Source organism: Pleurodeles waltl, chromosome 3_1 (assembly GCF_031143425.1).
Source record: "Pleurodeles waltl isolate 20211129_DDA chromosome 3_1, aPleWal1.hap1.20221129, whole genome shotgun sequence".
NCBI classification, from domain to species: Eukaryota; Metazoa; Chordata; class Amphibia; order Caudata; family Salamandridae; genus Pleurodeles; species Pleurodeles waltl.
The window spans coordinates 1,459,186,023-1,459,202,064 of record NC_090440.1 but is presented as its reverse complement, the minus strand read 5'-3'; the positions used below and the strand labels follow the sequence as shown (position 1 = coordinate 1,459,202,064).

The following is a 16,042-nucleotide window of genomic DNA, read 5'->3' as shown; positions in this document are numbered from 1 at the left end:
TGCTCCCTCACCAGAAGTCACCTCTACTCCCACTCAATCATTCTCAATCACTCTGACAAAGTCATGGTCACTTGGTAATATGCAGCCTCACTCACACACACTTTCTCACACATACGGACACGCACACTCTCTGTCACAAAAACACACACTCACCCACACACATGCACACAAAATACATTTTAAAGCATTTACTTTTACTTATCTCAGCTGCTGACGAAGGTCCTGTTTCAACTCCTGGTGTGCCATTTATTATCTCACTACTACTGTCTAACACAGTATTATTCATTAATGGTACAGTAAAAAATGCAACATAAACAAGTAGGGTGGAGCCACAACGCACATAAGGGTGAGTCACCTCTGTGTTCTTGGCACTAATTGTGCTGCCTTTTATGTCAGTGGTGGAAAAGGCAGTACCAGGAGTTGCAAGAGACTAGCCAGGTGTCACAGGTGCAACCACTGCTGATCGCTAAATGATGTCAAGGAGTCCAGCTCCAACAGCTAACCATCCACAATCAAGAGCTAGCCAAAGGTCAGGGCATCACGATTGTGAAAGAAAAATAATGGCATATTCTGCAATTTAGGTAGACTATTAATGTTCCCCCCGACATTTGCCAAAACCGTTATCTCCCCTGTCCCAATATACGCACTCTATAGTAGGTATATCCAGGAGAAAAAAGTGTAATTTAAAGAAATGCATGATCTAAACTATTGCTGTGCGTGAACAAGGTCATGGTGAAGCACCTGCTAAGCCAGCTTAGGCAGGTTAGTCACTGGACAGCTCAAATTCTTTTAAATGGCGATTTAGTATTTAGATGGGGACTCTGAGATAGCAAAACAGAAACAAAAAAGGATGAATAAGAGAAAGAAGACAGCATGAAACAGTTGTGGTGTCAGGCCAGAGGTTACCACAGAAGCACATGGTTACAGAGACAAAAGGGGAAGATGAAAATCACAAGGAAACGATGAGATGCAAATTGACGTAAAGTGCAAAAGAAAGAAGGAAGGAAAAAAGGAATATGGAGGTAGAAAATGGCTTTAAGCAAAATAAAGAAAAATCAGAAAGAGGACTGAAAAATGGAAAGATGAATAGAGAAGGGAAGGAAGAAGGAATAAAAGAAACTCTCCATGGGGAAACAGTTCCTGGGGATCTTTCCTGAAAGTGTCGTAACCAGTTTTTCAGTGCTGTTCTCCTGCTTCACTCTATAGATCCCTGGTACTTCACTACACAGAATGGTGTTTACTGGCCTGCTTGGTCCTTGATGCACTGGCAAGGCTAAGTCCTATGAGAACCAGAAGTCTTGACTACACCATTGATGCCTTTTCTCTAAGCCTTTCTGAATCTTCTCTAACCCCTTTGTTTTACAGGGTCACTTATATTTTCTAATTCTCTGTGCTTCTTATTTCAACAGGGGACTCCTTATCCACACACAGTGGAAAACCCTTTTCCACCCATGACCGGGACAATGATGACATGGAACAAAATTGTGCAAAAACTGTGCAGGGTGCCTGGTGGTATTACACCTGCTATCGGTCCAATCTGAATGCTCGCTATGCGGTCAATGGCCAAGAAGCCTACCGATATGGTGTTGACTGGGCCACAGGCAACGGCATCAGCAAGTCATACAAGTGCACCGAGATGAAGTTTCGCTAGGATGGAGGCCGACAGACATAGGGATCTGTGGATTATATTTATGTAATTTCTTTTTGTCTAGATTGTGAATTGCTGAAAACAGTTGGTGCCAACTTAGTTTTTAGAATGTTGTTGACATGGTCCATGTGCTATTTTTTTCTGGTAGTTATGATGCTTCAGCTGATCGAATCAACTGATCTGATAGTTCACTTCTGTTACAACTAGTATTAGAAAGATGCCCCTTGTATCTAAAATAACAGAAGTTTTTTTATTTGCAATTTTTATATAACGTGAACTTGTGCCAAGGGTATTAGAGTATTTTACAGGTGCATCTGTTTTTTCTTTACTTTTTAGGTCAGATTTGTTTATTAGGGTTGAGGGGATTAAGTATCAGATTTGTTTATTAGGGTTGGGGAGATTATGTGATTTACCCAGAATCACAGAGCGTTGAACTTTTGCAGTAATCAAACCTTTTTCCCAAGGTCCAAACTCCACAGCTCTGGCTGTTAGGACACATATCCTCACATCTTTTGTCTTTCTAGAATGCCATACTTGTTTAATTGTGAAGGGTTGGTGAATTAGCCTATATATTCCTGAACTCCCAACTGTTAGTAGAATGCCTTCTGGGGCAAATGAGCTGTTTTCTATGTCAGTTGCTCTGTGTATCAATAAATATATATTGATCAAATTATCATTTGCATTGAATCTTCAGTGTGACATTTATAAATCTATATATAAAACAGAGAGTATAGACATTTCCAGAGATTTGGAAGGATGAACTAAATATACTTGTTTAAACATTAAGTCAAAATTTGAGTTACATACCATGTTGTAAGTGGAGACAGTACTATTTGTTCTTCAACATTTAACAATACAGTTGCTGCAAAGGCTTGATCCAATCTTTGGTTAGAACAAATGCCACGCCACCATGGTTTACACTCAGCGTTAGAAGCATTCCTACAATCCAGTATTTTATTTGTTGAAAATTAATAACAATTAAGAAGTCAATCCACTTGTAAAGGGAGAAAGTTAGACAATTCTAAAATACGATTCCAAGTACTATATTAACAAGTTTGAATGGAACATCAGTGTTGAAAATGCCATTAATTTCTTTTCACATCTGTTGTCAATATGTGGATTCAAATAATGCATATGGAACACTTGAAGTATAAAAGTTAGTTTTTCCATTACTAAAACATTTTTTTGCTATTGATGTTGGGGTTAATGATACCCTTTTATAAAAAAAAAACCACAGTCTGAATTATATCAGCAGCATTAAAAGATTTGTTATTTTCAACCAAGGGTTGTTCCATAATTCAAAAGACCAACCCACATTGCAATCTTTTCCCCAGAGAAGTTCAATATTTGACTTAGGCCTAGTAATGCCTGTGCTATTTAAATATTTATTCAACTTAAAGCTTTAGGTTTAGAGATTAGTATGTAAGTAACATTATTTGTGTAACACAAGGAAGAGGGTTGACAGAACGACTAAAGTAAACACCGGATATAGTTTCTTCTAAACATTCTTATTTTTTCTATATAGGACAATTGAATTAAAATAATTGAAACTCAGAAAATGACATGAAATAATGGTTTTCAAAACATGATGCATCCAAGTTGTTCGTTTATGTTTCTAAGACTTTTCCCATTAAATGTAATGCGTTTATTATATAAAATAGAATACATGGAACGTCCTTTTGATATTCAATTTCTGAGAAAAAAGGTATACCTAGGAGCTCACATACATATTTTTTAAATTGGTAGGAAAATGTGAAGTGGACTTTTGGGAAAAGAAACAAATTCTTTAAAAGAAAAGGGGCAAGGGTAGTAAATTATTTTTCAATCACAACCAACTATGGGAAGAGTGTTTTTTCTTCTTCTATCAGCAAAAGATGATTGTTTTAAACAAAATGCTGAGATAAAAGAAGATTAGGAAAATGAGAATCTCAAAGCTTTTAACTAAAGATGATAACCATGATCTCGTCTTATGCCATAAAAATGATAAAAACAGAAAAACAATATTTTTAGAAAAATAAACCAGTATATTAACTGGTATCATAAAGTTGATGTACAAGCCCAATGAGGCTCACATTATTTTAATGTAGTCTAAGCTACCCCACCATGAAAGAAAGAGAGGATTCTATCTAGAGATCAAAATCGCAGATTTGTTTAGTATCTCAGTCAGAATAATTTTAACTGTATTCCTTAACTGAATTAGTAAAACACATCCTTAAATATTTAATTGTTGCTATGTTCCAAGAACATAAAGATGAATCAAACAATTGCTTTGTCCGTACGTTGTTTGATAATGAATTTCAGAATTAATATGCTAAGTAAGAAAGAAGGGTTGATAGAAATGGGAAAGCAGGATGGAACGTTGAAATGAAGGAATGGTAAAAGTAAGGAAGAATGAAAGCAAGGTCGAAATCGTGAAAGGAAAGATGGATGGATGAGTGGGTGGGTGGATAGATGAGTGGGTGACAGAATGAGCGATTGGATAGTTAGATGGGCAGGTGAAAAGTTGGCAGAGTAAAGGGAAATGTGAATGTGTGGATTGCTGAGTGGTTGGATGGATGGAGGAAAGACAGATGGATTGATAAAATGTTTTATTGATGTATGGGCAAGTCAAAGGATGGACGTACGGTGGATGGAATTATAGATGTTGGCTGTGTGAGGGATAGATCAATGGCCAATGGATGGAATGGAATGGTGAAAGAATGAATGGATGACAGAATGTAAAGGTAAAATGGTGGCTCTCAGCGGGTGGATGGAAGGGTTGAAATGATGAATTGCCAGATGATTGGGTGGCAGACACAAGGAAGCTCTTCTAAGGAGGGTTTGGCTCACTTCTTTGCTTGTTTTGTGCCATTAGAACTTTGGTTCAAATTAGAGGGATTTTGATTTTCTTGCTACTCCCTTGTAATAGCCATATCACAATAATCATTTAAGAAACATATCCATGCCACACCAGTGTCTTAAATATACATTTCCATTCCATTGTATGAAGAGTTTTCGGGCATCTTAAGCAACAGCTGCTAATGTATAATTAACTTTGCATGATTTATTGATCACATTAAAATGCTCTAGCATTTTTTGAGGAAAGTCTAACTTTTATGAAACCAGACTGCTCATCTTGTGTAATTTTAGATATCAAGGTCTATTCATAATGCTACCATTGTAGAAAAAATGTTCAAGTCTATATCACCCAAAGAAATAGGCCAGATCTTCTTTCAAACTTTGAGTCTTTTCCATCTTTATGAATAAGGGAAATCGTAGGCTTCATGAAAAGAATCTTGTGCTGCTTTAGAAGAAGGGAAACATCTAAACAATTCTAAACGTCTGGTGAAAAGGATCTTGGAAAATTCAGATCAAATTGCACTGTAAAACCAACTGGTCCAAGCACTTAAAGTTTTTAATAATTTTACAACATTGATAATTTCACTAACAGTAATGTGTTTTTCCAGTGCCTGAATGATTATTTAGGGCCCAATTACGAGTTTGGCAGTTTGACCGCCAGACCACCATGTTGGCCATCCTGAAAAGACCGCCATGCTGGCGGTCTTTCAGACCACCCTGTTACGTGTTACACAGGTAGGACTGCCAACCCCCAAGCAAACATGCCAGACCACCAGCAGCCTGCAAATAGGCGGTCTGATCTCCAGCGCCATCAGCATCTCCACAGAGCATATTACAAGCAGATAGTCGTCGTGGCGGACCCTCATGGCGGTCAGCCGATGGCAGTCTGAACCACAGTGGTTTGCGGCCAACAAAGTAATAGACAACTGCACATTGGATGAATTTGAAAACAACACTGCTGACACACATTGCCACAGTAGACACACCTGCAAAGTACACCATAAAACACACCCCTTCACAGACCTCAATCCATTGCATTTTCAATTGAAATCACAGAAGCCAGAAGCACCTTATTTCCAAAACATTAAATAGATTAGGCACCCCTTTTTTCACCATCCCATAGAAGACCCTGCACACACATTTGTTCGTTCATATCCTTTTGCACTTTGTCTCTTTAGTAAGTCCCTGTCACCCGTTTTGTTTTTTCACAATATCACATTGAAAAATCCATGTTTTTCAGAAGATGAGTTAAGAGTCACAGTGGATGAAATCATAAGAGTAGAGACACTATTGTTTGCAGCACAAGTCCAGCACACTCCTCAGTAGGAAAATGGAAATGTCGGACAGAATCGTCGACAGAGTCAATGCTGTAGGCACCACTCTGCACACAAAGGAGGACATCAAAATGAGGTGGAACAACTTCAGGTGCAAGGCCTGTTCCCTGGTCTCCATGTACCAGCCCGCAGGCCAAGAACACTGGTGGTGGCCATCCCTGTGCACCATTACCTTTCTTTCCCTGGTAGGAGTAGGTCTTGGCCACCCTGCATCCTGAGGTCTCAACAGGAATACCTGGGGAGTGGAGACTGGTAAGTCACAACACAAAAGTATGTCACAAAAATGCCATGTCTGCATGCTCACAGCTCACCTTTACTCACTGCCTTGTTCATGTACCCCACCAACATTCACTACCTAGAGTATCTGAGTGTAAACACTGTCAGTCTGTATTGTTGGACCCAACAGTACAGCTACTAAGGTCCATCACATACCTTTGGTCCAAATAGGGCTTATAAGTCTTTCAATATACTAAATTAATCCCAGGGCTCATGGTATGTCTCAACAGGTAAATGTATGCCCAATCCTAAAAACAGTCTGCATAAAGATATGTAATGCACAATATTTGTATGGTGTGTGTACTAAAGAGAGTGTCCAGACTGCCAGCCGGCACTGTCTCACTAACACCAAACACCAGCCCAGTGGTCACTTGGTCCAATACATCTGTTAGTGAACTCTCAAATTAAGTTTTATCACCTGGGGGGGAGCATTTGTCAAGTGTGTGTAGTAGAAAGAGTGACCTGACTGGAACACCTAAGAGGCACTGTTTCACTAATTCAAAACTCCAGCCCAGTGGTCACTTGTCCACATACCCATGTTTGGCAAATCACAAATGACCTTCTCTCACCTGGGAGGATAACATTTATCAAGTGTGGGAAGTATCAGGAGTGACATGACTGCTGAGGCCAGGAGGTTGTTATTGTTACTCCGCTCACCAGACCAGTGTTCTCTTGTCCAAATACCATTGTTTGTTAAAACACAAATGAAGTGTACTCAACTGGGAAGATCACATTTGTATAGTGTGTGTAGTACAGAGAGTGACATAAGTGTTGAGGCCAGGAGGCTCTGTTACTGTTACTCCACTCATCAGACCAGTGTTCTCTTGTCCAAATACCATTGTTTGGTAAACCACAAATGAAGTATACTAACCTGTCGAGATCACATTTGTATAGTGTGTAGTACAGCGAATGACATGACTGCTAAGGTCAGGAGGCTCTGTTACTGTTACTCCACTCATCAGACCAGTGTTCTCTTGTCCAAATGCCGTTGTTTGGTAAATTACAAATGAAGTGTACTCACCTAGGAGGATACTATTTGTCAACTGTGTGAAGTAGAGGGAATAACCTGACTGTAACTCCCAGGAGGCACTGTTTCTCTGCCTCCAAGCACCACACCAGTGTTTACTTGTCCACATACCCCTGTTTGGCAAGTCTCAATTAAAGTCTGCTCACCTAGGAGGATACCCATTTGTGAAGTGTTGGGAAGAAGAGGAAGTGACATGACTGCAAAGCCCAATAGGCCCTGTAGCTCTAACTCTAAACACCAGCACGGTGGCCACTTGTACAAATACCCTGGTTTGTCAACTCTCAAATGATGTATACTCACCTGGGACTGATCAGTCACAGATCATGCCCAAATCACAGACGTAACTGTCAACATAGTTCCATCTTGACTTGCTAACCCAAGATTAAATATTGGGGGACAGGAGCAACACCTTAAATGCTGTGTATGATAAGTATTCATAAGGCCTCAAGATGCATCACCAGATTGGTATTGGCAGCAGGCACATTCACACTACAGTAGGTACATGATGATTCCAGTCACATATATAACAAAGTCCTGAGTCTACCTTCTTCACAACCAACTATGCCTCCTAATGGGCAAAGCCATATCTTGCCTAGTCACTGTTTTACCTGAACTGGTGGCAAGATGGCATTTTCAGGCCATCCACCTAGTGCTAATGACCTACACATTTCAGCAGCTGCTTGAGTCAAAATGAATTGGCATGCTTCACACATGGCATATCAATACACCCAATATCATGGTTACTTGTCACAATAGGATTAACTGCAACTTTACTTTGTACAAGGTCGCTGCTTACTGTAACCATTGGAGGTAGATGTCACAATACAACCAGTAACATTGTACATTTTATTTTACATCAACAGGTGGAGCTGCCGCTGGGCAGACAGAGACCACAGAACAGGCTGCCACTACCCCCCTTGATGAAGCCCTCCCTGACGATGACACTCCTGGATGTCTGGACATAGAGAACGGTTCAGGACCATCTGGGCAACCTGGTCAAGTAGGCAACAGTGAGTCTCACTGCGGCTATTACATCAACTCCCAGGCCAGTTGCCTCAACATCACAGGCAGCCATTTATCCCCCAACCTGTGTCCTGAGCACAGAGTCTCCCACCTTGTGTCCCCCAGTTGTGGATCCTGAGCTGCAGCGCAACACTTCCGACAATTAGGGTCCAGGACTGAGTTGGAGAGGACAGCCTGTATCAAGGGCACAGGCCCATGGGGTAGGATGCATGGGAGGGATGCTGTGGGCCAGCGGGGTGAGGCCACAGGGAAACCAAATAGTCTGTTTGTCACTACCAGGACAGACCACACAACCAGGCACATGTCCTCCCTCATACATACATAACACCCTGCCCAGGGCTAGCTATGGCCTACCTTAGGGGTGTCTTACATGCAGTAAAAGGGGAGTTCCAGGCCTGGCAAGTACATTTCCCGTTCTGCTCCCTGTCCCCATTTCTTATGGGAGTGGAACCTTTCATGTGAGTTAACCATGGGAGTAGTGTAATTGAAAGTCTTTAGTTAGAGTGACACTATTGAAGTTTTTTTTTTTTTTTTTAAAGCGAAGATCTTTTTCCTGAGCAGTCTTGTGTTTCCCTAGGGTGTGACTATAAACGGTGTCGCCCCTCTCATGGACCATGAAACTAGTGACTCCCAAATTAAGGGTAGGGGCGTAAGACTGTACTGCTAACAAAAACTCTGTTCACAAGACATGGGCTCGAGTGGATTTGTTGCATGAACTTTACCAGTGTGTGTCACTATTTATAATTCAAATGTATATCCTTATGGATAAACACTGGGCTTGGTAGTGGGTTTTGTGTTTCTATAACAATGTAAACATATTTGGGGTGACCTGTTTTTGTTTTTACAGGTGCCTAACATAGATGTATACCAAAGTAACGTAGGACCATGTCTGGGTGTTTCCTTGCACATTATTTTGTAGGTTACACTATAGCTGTTTGACACAAAAATGTGTGTAATGAACAGGGATCCGATGCCCTGATAAATACCTGAGACCCAAAAGGGCTTATAAAAATGGGCAGAAGCATGTTGGCTTGCATGGGTATCATGAATCACTATTATCATGGCTTCACCTTATTTTTTTAACAATACCTGTGTTCCCCATCTAGTAAAGGAAGTACCAGGGGTGAACACAAGGTATTTTTACAAATCTGGATCCCCGTCTTTTTATCCAGCTATTACTTATCAAGAACTCTCCTCTGCTCAAAAGGAGCTAGATGGTCGAGTCCTCCCCGGTGGCAGTGATCCTACAGAGGAGGGGAGTAGAAGTCAAGGATGAAGCATGCCACTATGAAGTGTGTGAGACTTCTACTTCCATAACAGGAAATGACCCTAGTGCGATCTAGTGAGCCCATGAAGTTCAGTCGAGAGGTGTCCTTTATGATAAAAAATGGGAAGATGACTTCCCTAGAGCAGTCATATTTTTGTGTTTCTTTGTTAAGTAAATTTAGATGCCAGGTCCTTGTGGCACTAAACTGTGCACGCAGGAATTGCGTTAGCAGGCCTGAGACAGATTTGAAAGGCTACTTTTGTGGGTGACGCAATCTGCGCTGCAGGCCCACTAGTAGCATTTAAGTTACAGGCCCTGGGTATAGGGATACCACTGTAAAAGGACTTACAGGTAAATTGTGCCAATTAGGTGTAAGCGAATCGTACCAACTTTAGAAGGGAGAGCACCTGCACTTTAGCACTGATCAGCAGTGATGGATCGGAAACGTCCTGAACAACGTGGACTATTCCAACGCATGCGTAACCACACTTGCCGGAACAACACATGGCTCTTTCTCTGCCTTAACCACACATGTGCTGAACTATGCATATGTGTGGTTAAGGCACAGAAAAAGTCAGAGTGGATCGGGAGAGGACGCAGTCAGGTAGTGGGGTAGATTTTAGGGGTGGGGTGGATAAAGGGCTTGGGGTGGTGGTGGGGGGTTGGGCTATTTTTTTAGGGGCAGGGGTGAGGAGGTGTTTGGGATTTTTTTAAGAGTAGGGCTTAGGGTGGGAGGTCCCGCAGGGTTGGGGTAGTTTAGAGGGGTAGGTAAAGGATTGGGGTGGGGGAGGAGGGTTGGGCTTTGTTTTTTTAGGGGCAGGAGTACGGGGATGCTTGGTTTTTTTAGGGTGGACCGGGACACGGCGCTGTCAGATAAGTGGGACTGGGGCAGGGTTGGGGGTAGTTTTTAGGGGAGAGCGAGAGTTAAGGGCTTGGGACATTTTTTTTTAGTGGCTGGTGGGGGGTCAGGGTAATTTAGTTTTTAGGGCAGGTGGGACGGTTGGGGTAGTTTTGGTTTTAGGGGCAGGGGTAGTTTTTCTTTAAGGTTGGGGGGTGGTTGTTTTTAGGGCACGTTGAGGGGTTGGGGAAGGTTTTAGGGCTCAGGGTGGGTGGGGGTGTCGGGATAGTTCAGTGTTCAGGAGCAGGATGGGGTAGTTTTGTTTGAGGGATGGGGGTCAGGGTAGTTTTGTTTTTAGGGCGTGTGGGTTGTTTTTAGGGCAGGTGGGGAGTCGGGGAAGGTTTTAGGGCTCAGGGTGGGTGGGGGTGTCGGGGTTGTTTTGTTTTTAGCGGCAGTGGGGGTTGTCGGGGTGGTTTTGTTTTTAGGGCTGGTGGGGGGGTCGGTTGTTTATAGGGTGGGAGGGTCGGATAGGTTTTAGGGCTCAGGGTGGGTGGGGGGTGTCAGGGTAGTTCAGTTTTTAGGGGCGGGGTGGGGGTCAGGGTAGTGTTGTTTTTAAGGGTAGGGTGGGGGGGTTGTTTTGCTTTTAGGGACGGTGGGGGGTCAAGCTAATTTTCTATTTAGGGCAGGTGGGGGGTTAGGGTAGTTTTGCTTTTAAGGGCGGTATGGGAGTCAGGTAGTTTTGTTTTTAGTGCGGGTGAGGGGCTCAGGGTAGTTCGAGTATTAGGGGTGGGGTACTTTTGGGCCTTAGGGCTGGTGGGGGTGGCATGATAGAACCACGCATGTCGTTCCCACACATACCTTTACCAGGCATGCTTTTACAATGAAAAAGCGTTCTAGAGGCATGCGTGGTAAAGCATGCGTGGAAACAACACAGTCGTTGTTCTGACTGCGTTGTTAAGGCATGCGTGGTTCCCACATGCGTTATTCCAAAATACGTGATAAAGTGCTCAGAGTCTTAGAGCCAAGAGCAAGAGGTCAGAAAAAGTAGGAGGAAGGAGGCAAAAAGTTTGGGGATGATCCTGCAAAAAGGGCCAGGTCCAACAGGCGTCAACAACCAAGGATGGTTTGGATATGCGGAGTCTCCTGTTAAGGAATGGGACATAAGTGCAACAATGACTCCCTCACTCCATGATTGTAGCACCTGACACAATCAGGAAAGACGTGACTTACCAACCAGCAAGGCCCTCTCTAAATGCAGTTGTGACATGAGTTGGGGTACGTTGCTGTTTCGCATTATGAAGGAATCATGGGCTAAACCTGGATAATGGGCACAGGCATATGATATGTAGAGACTCGCCAAACAGACAACTTCCACGGTGATGGAATGAAAGTTCTTTTGGTTGCGATAGACTTGTTCAGCAGCCTGCGGTGGCACTAAGCCAACATGTGTGCCATCAATGCCCCCACCACAAGTGGGAGGCGGACATATCCATAAAAGTCAGTCTTCACATTGGCTAAATCCTTACATTGGGGAAACCTGATATAGCTGTCAATGTGTTTCAACATTGCTGAGAGGAAATCCTTCAACGCCAGACTGAACATAAGTTGGGGCATACTAGCAGATACGGTCACTGTAATTCGGAAGGACCCTGTGGCCAGAAAGTGCAATACTGCCATGACTTTTGCAATGGGTGATATGCTGGTTGGATAACTAATATCTGGCATGAAATCTGGCTCCAACTCATGGCATGAGTCCACTATCGTTTGTCCAAACAGACGGTAGAGCTGGGTGACATGGCTCTCTACCATAGTTTGAAGGTCTGGCAGTGGACAGTACACAGGAGGTTGTCGCATCCCTCCCTCTCCCAGGGTACCCACGTGTGACAAAATATGATTTATAACATTAGTCAGTGTGTCCCCAGCAACATACATGATGCATGACAACAATATCATGTGACAAAGCATTTCTTACTGGGTAGACATGACACCCAGTACACATCCCAGCTGTGAACTACACAAGGGTCACATGTGGCCCCATGGTTTTCAAAACATGTGTCCACAACATGAATTTGGATGAAACTCAAATATGTGCTACACAATTGCCCCTCGAAATGTGACTGCATAATCCGACCACCAAAAAGACCATTGGCGTGCTGGCCCATGCACTGCTGTTAAATGCCATGTATGCCCTGCAGCAAACTACAATGGTGGTTGAGTAGAAGGACCTACATGACAAGACAGAGTAAGGATTTTTGTGCTGAAACTAAACATGTATTGTATATATTGTATGCAGTTTATAAATCCAAATACAGCAGTTCAGCCCGCCAAAATGGCAGATGCCTGACCTACTCCACTGGACATTAGGAACTGCCTGCGACCACTGGTGGATGTCATCATGGCAGTAGGCAGTTGCTACCACAGCAGACACAGCCATAGGCTAACGATGTTGCCTGTGGTGGACGCGGGCCAATGGCTGTGGCTACCAGCAGTGACGACCGCATAGGTGGCGGATGTGACAGCCATGTTGTACAGATTCACTCACTTCACTTGACACTGCTGCCAGCAATACCTCCACAACCTGAGCTGTTGTGTGCCGCCTCTGGAAGCAATCATGCCACATTCAGCAGGTGATAGAGCCCCTGCCTTCTCTCCAGAGGAGCTGGATAGGCTAGTTGATGAGGTCCTACCCTTCTACAGACAGCTTTATGGCTCACCAGAGGAGCAGGTAAGAATCTCATAGGCACAATTGATACTGTTCGACACCATCCTTTCCCTCCACACAGGCTACAATGTGCCCCTAGGTGCCAATTAGACTCCTTGTGTGCCTATTGTTGCAGTCTGTGTGGCATCAATGGGATGTACATGGTGCAGGTATCGATGGGGAGTAACATATGTTAAGTTCAGTCACATTGTGTTGTGTGAGGCTCATGGGGTCCAAGATCCTCCTTGTGTTGGATGCACATAATTAGGTAAGGAGACTTTACTGCCATCCACTAACATCTTTTCCTTTATGATGTTTGTAAATGTTAGACAACATGTATGTGCTTAACAGCATGAGGTGTGTATGCATTTTGTATGAGTCATTTGAGGATTGTGTAAGTAATGTGTAGAGTACCACAGATCTTTCACCCCATATCTGTCCTTGACAAACTGCAGTCTGGAAGGCATATCCTTACTCACTCTGCCCTTCAGGTTGCCACACACACCACATGCCAAATTGCTGATGCCCACATGATGTACTGTCATGCATGGAAGTGATGGAAATGGAGTGAAATGTAGGTGCTGTATGCTCAGCCTGCAGAAACCAGGGTCTGTCAAATGTATCTCCCAGTATGGGACATAGTCCAGGCTGTGGAAGAGTCATTGTGAAAATGTAACCGTGGCACTGTGTCCACTCCCTCTACACCAGTAGATCCCATCATGTGGGTGATATGATGCTCTTGAAGCAACACTTGCCCTGGATGCCTCAGTCCATTGACTAGATTAGGAATGCGTACTGAGGCAAATGCATGAACTAGTCTTTATGTTCATTTTGCATCAGAGTCAAAGTGTGTCATTGACTCAAAACAGGTCCCTTACTCCCACAGCTCTGTTGTCACCTTCACAGAAATCATATTTGTCATGTACAAGCTTAGTGCGCTGATGAAAGTCCCACAGGCAAGACAGTGTGTTGATTCCTGGGAGGCCATGAAATGTGACTCAGTAGCCTGGTCACATTGCAGAAATTGTACAGTGCATACCGTAGTATGTTGGATGCCATCTCTGTAAGATAAACACCTATGTCCAAAGGAATGTTCAGTAGTACAGGTACATACCACAGGGCCCACACCCTGAAGTGGCATGGGTCTCCATTTGGTAGGCTACATGTCCACAAATGCACAAGGAAGACACTTTCTGTACCCAGCATGCCAGCCCATTCAGTGTCACTCAAGTGTAAGGGTGAACTTTGTAGTATGGCAGTTGCCTGTTGGGACTGTATGTAGTGAGTCAATCACACAGGGTGTGAATGTCTTGGTCCAGTCAGACCTCTGGCGTTTACTCTTCAGAAGCCACATATGTGCATAGTGTTTCATTGTGGCTCACATCACAGTATATGATGCTGGAGCATGGCCTAATGTCAGTAGGCTTGCTTATTCTTTGTAGGCCATGAGCAGGATAGTGGGTTAGTCTGAAGATGTGTGTAGTCATGTCCCTGTACTTATTGGCATGTGTGCTTTACCCTTGTGGTTAATTAACTAACTGAAATGTCTAGCTTAATTTTTCTGATGTTTTTGACTCAACCATTTGTGCCAAAAGGTGCGGACCCTGGGAGTCCACAGCAGTCGGAGGACCCACTATCGCAAGAGGTGGAAAAGCTGAGACGCTGGGCAACGAAGATCGCAGAGGTCCAGCTGGGGCTGTCCTCCCAACGTGGGTGGGGTGCAAGTCAGACCATGATCCCCCTTATGTCATGAATCCTGGCGATGGCGTACCGAGACCTTGAAGGGTGCAGCCACAAGGGGGTGAGTACAGGGCATAATCCTGCCTGTCACGTTGTCATGTTAATGTGTATGGTTCTGACATATCCCCCTGACGATTAGGGGTGTGCCATGTGTGAAACAGTAGAAGAGTGACTGTTTATGTAGATATGTAATGTGGTGCATACTGATGTGCCTTGCCTATTGGCCCAGGGACCCTGGAGACACCTGTGAACAATCCACAAACAATTAGCTCTCTGGGGACAACATATGGCTGTGTACATTGATCAATCAAGTACTGTTTGTTGTTGTATTGGTTGTAAATTCTATGCAACAGACCACTACTCCTCAGTGTTAGAGGCCAATGTAAAGCAAGTGATGGATCACTGTCCTCGGCCATGTGTCTGGTTAAATGAGTATATTGGCATCTGCCACACAGAGGCTACTTGTCTTCAGCATGTGACGGGTGCTGGTGTCTCACTACTGTCTGTAATGTCAAGATGGCCATCACACATGTGACAGAGTGTACATTTATCTTTGGATGCAGCTACAGATCAATACCTTCTCTTGGTAAGCAGGGAATGTCCATGGACATGATTTGTTTGCCATGACTGTTGCCAACATTCCTCGTGTCTACATGTTAGCATGTATCTCTTTCTCTATTGACAAAATGTGCACGCTGCTGTTTCGTGCACGGTGTACCTGTGCACATGGGATGATTCCTGTATTCACACATACATATGTGCATGCCAACCTGTGTTTGGAATGGGACTTTTGCAATGGGAGTACATTTCATGTGGTGCCACATACACGAGTGTGTCACTATTGGTTGTTGGCTCACACATACCTTCAGCCATCATTGCATATCATTTGTCATGTCATTTGGCAGTAGCAATGAGGGGCATGATGTGTATGACTAGATTTTTTTAGCCACAATGTGAATTTCCAGGCCATTGATGTGGCATCATGTAGCAAAGTGCACTGCCCATGTGTAACGGGGAAGGATTTTTACCAGACTGTTGGCATGCCTCATAGAATATCTTTCAGTTATGTCGAAATCACATGTGTTTGAGTACAACCACAGACATCTATGTTTGCATGGCTAAAATGGAGACAGTGCTGTGGCTTCCCATTGGGCAACATGTTGAGGGCCTCCTACAGGTACTTTCAAATCTTTATGTCTCTCCAACATACAAAGGGCTAATGGCTTATACTGATGGAATCAGAGTATGTAATTGTAAGGGGTGCTAGACATTAGTGGTGCTTTCTATGTAGCTTGCTGATTTATTGTGTTGTTTTTAGGGACATATCTCCCTGACAATTTGCATATAATG

The 16,042-nt window shown here is 43.5% G+C and overlaps 1 protein-coding gene across 1 annotated transcript in view; it reads left to right on the top strand.

Annotated features, from left to right (window-relative positions):
* Positions 1 to 2,318, top strand: part of LOC138285299 (ficolin-3-like) — a 151,506-nt gene extending 149,188 nt beyond the window's left edge. The window contains exon 8 of the mRNA XM_069225042.1: positions 1,410 to 2,318. Coding sequence (XP_069081143.1) covers positions 1,410 to 1,651 — 242 coding nt within the window. The 3' untranslated portion in view covers positions 1,652 to 2,318. The remainder of the gene's footprint in view (positions 1 to 1,409) is intronic.
* The last annotated feature ends 13,724 nt before the right edge of the window (positions 2,319 to 16,042 follow it).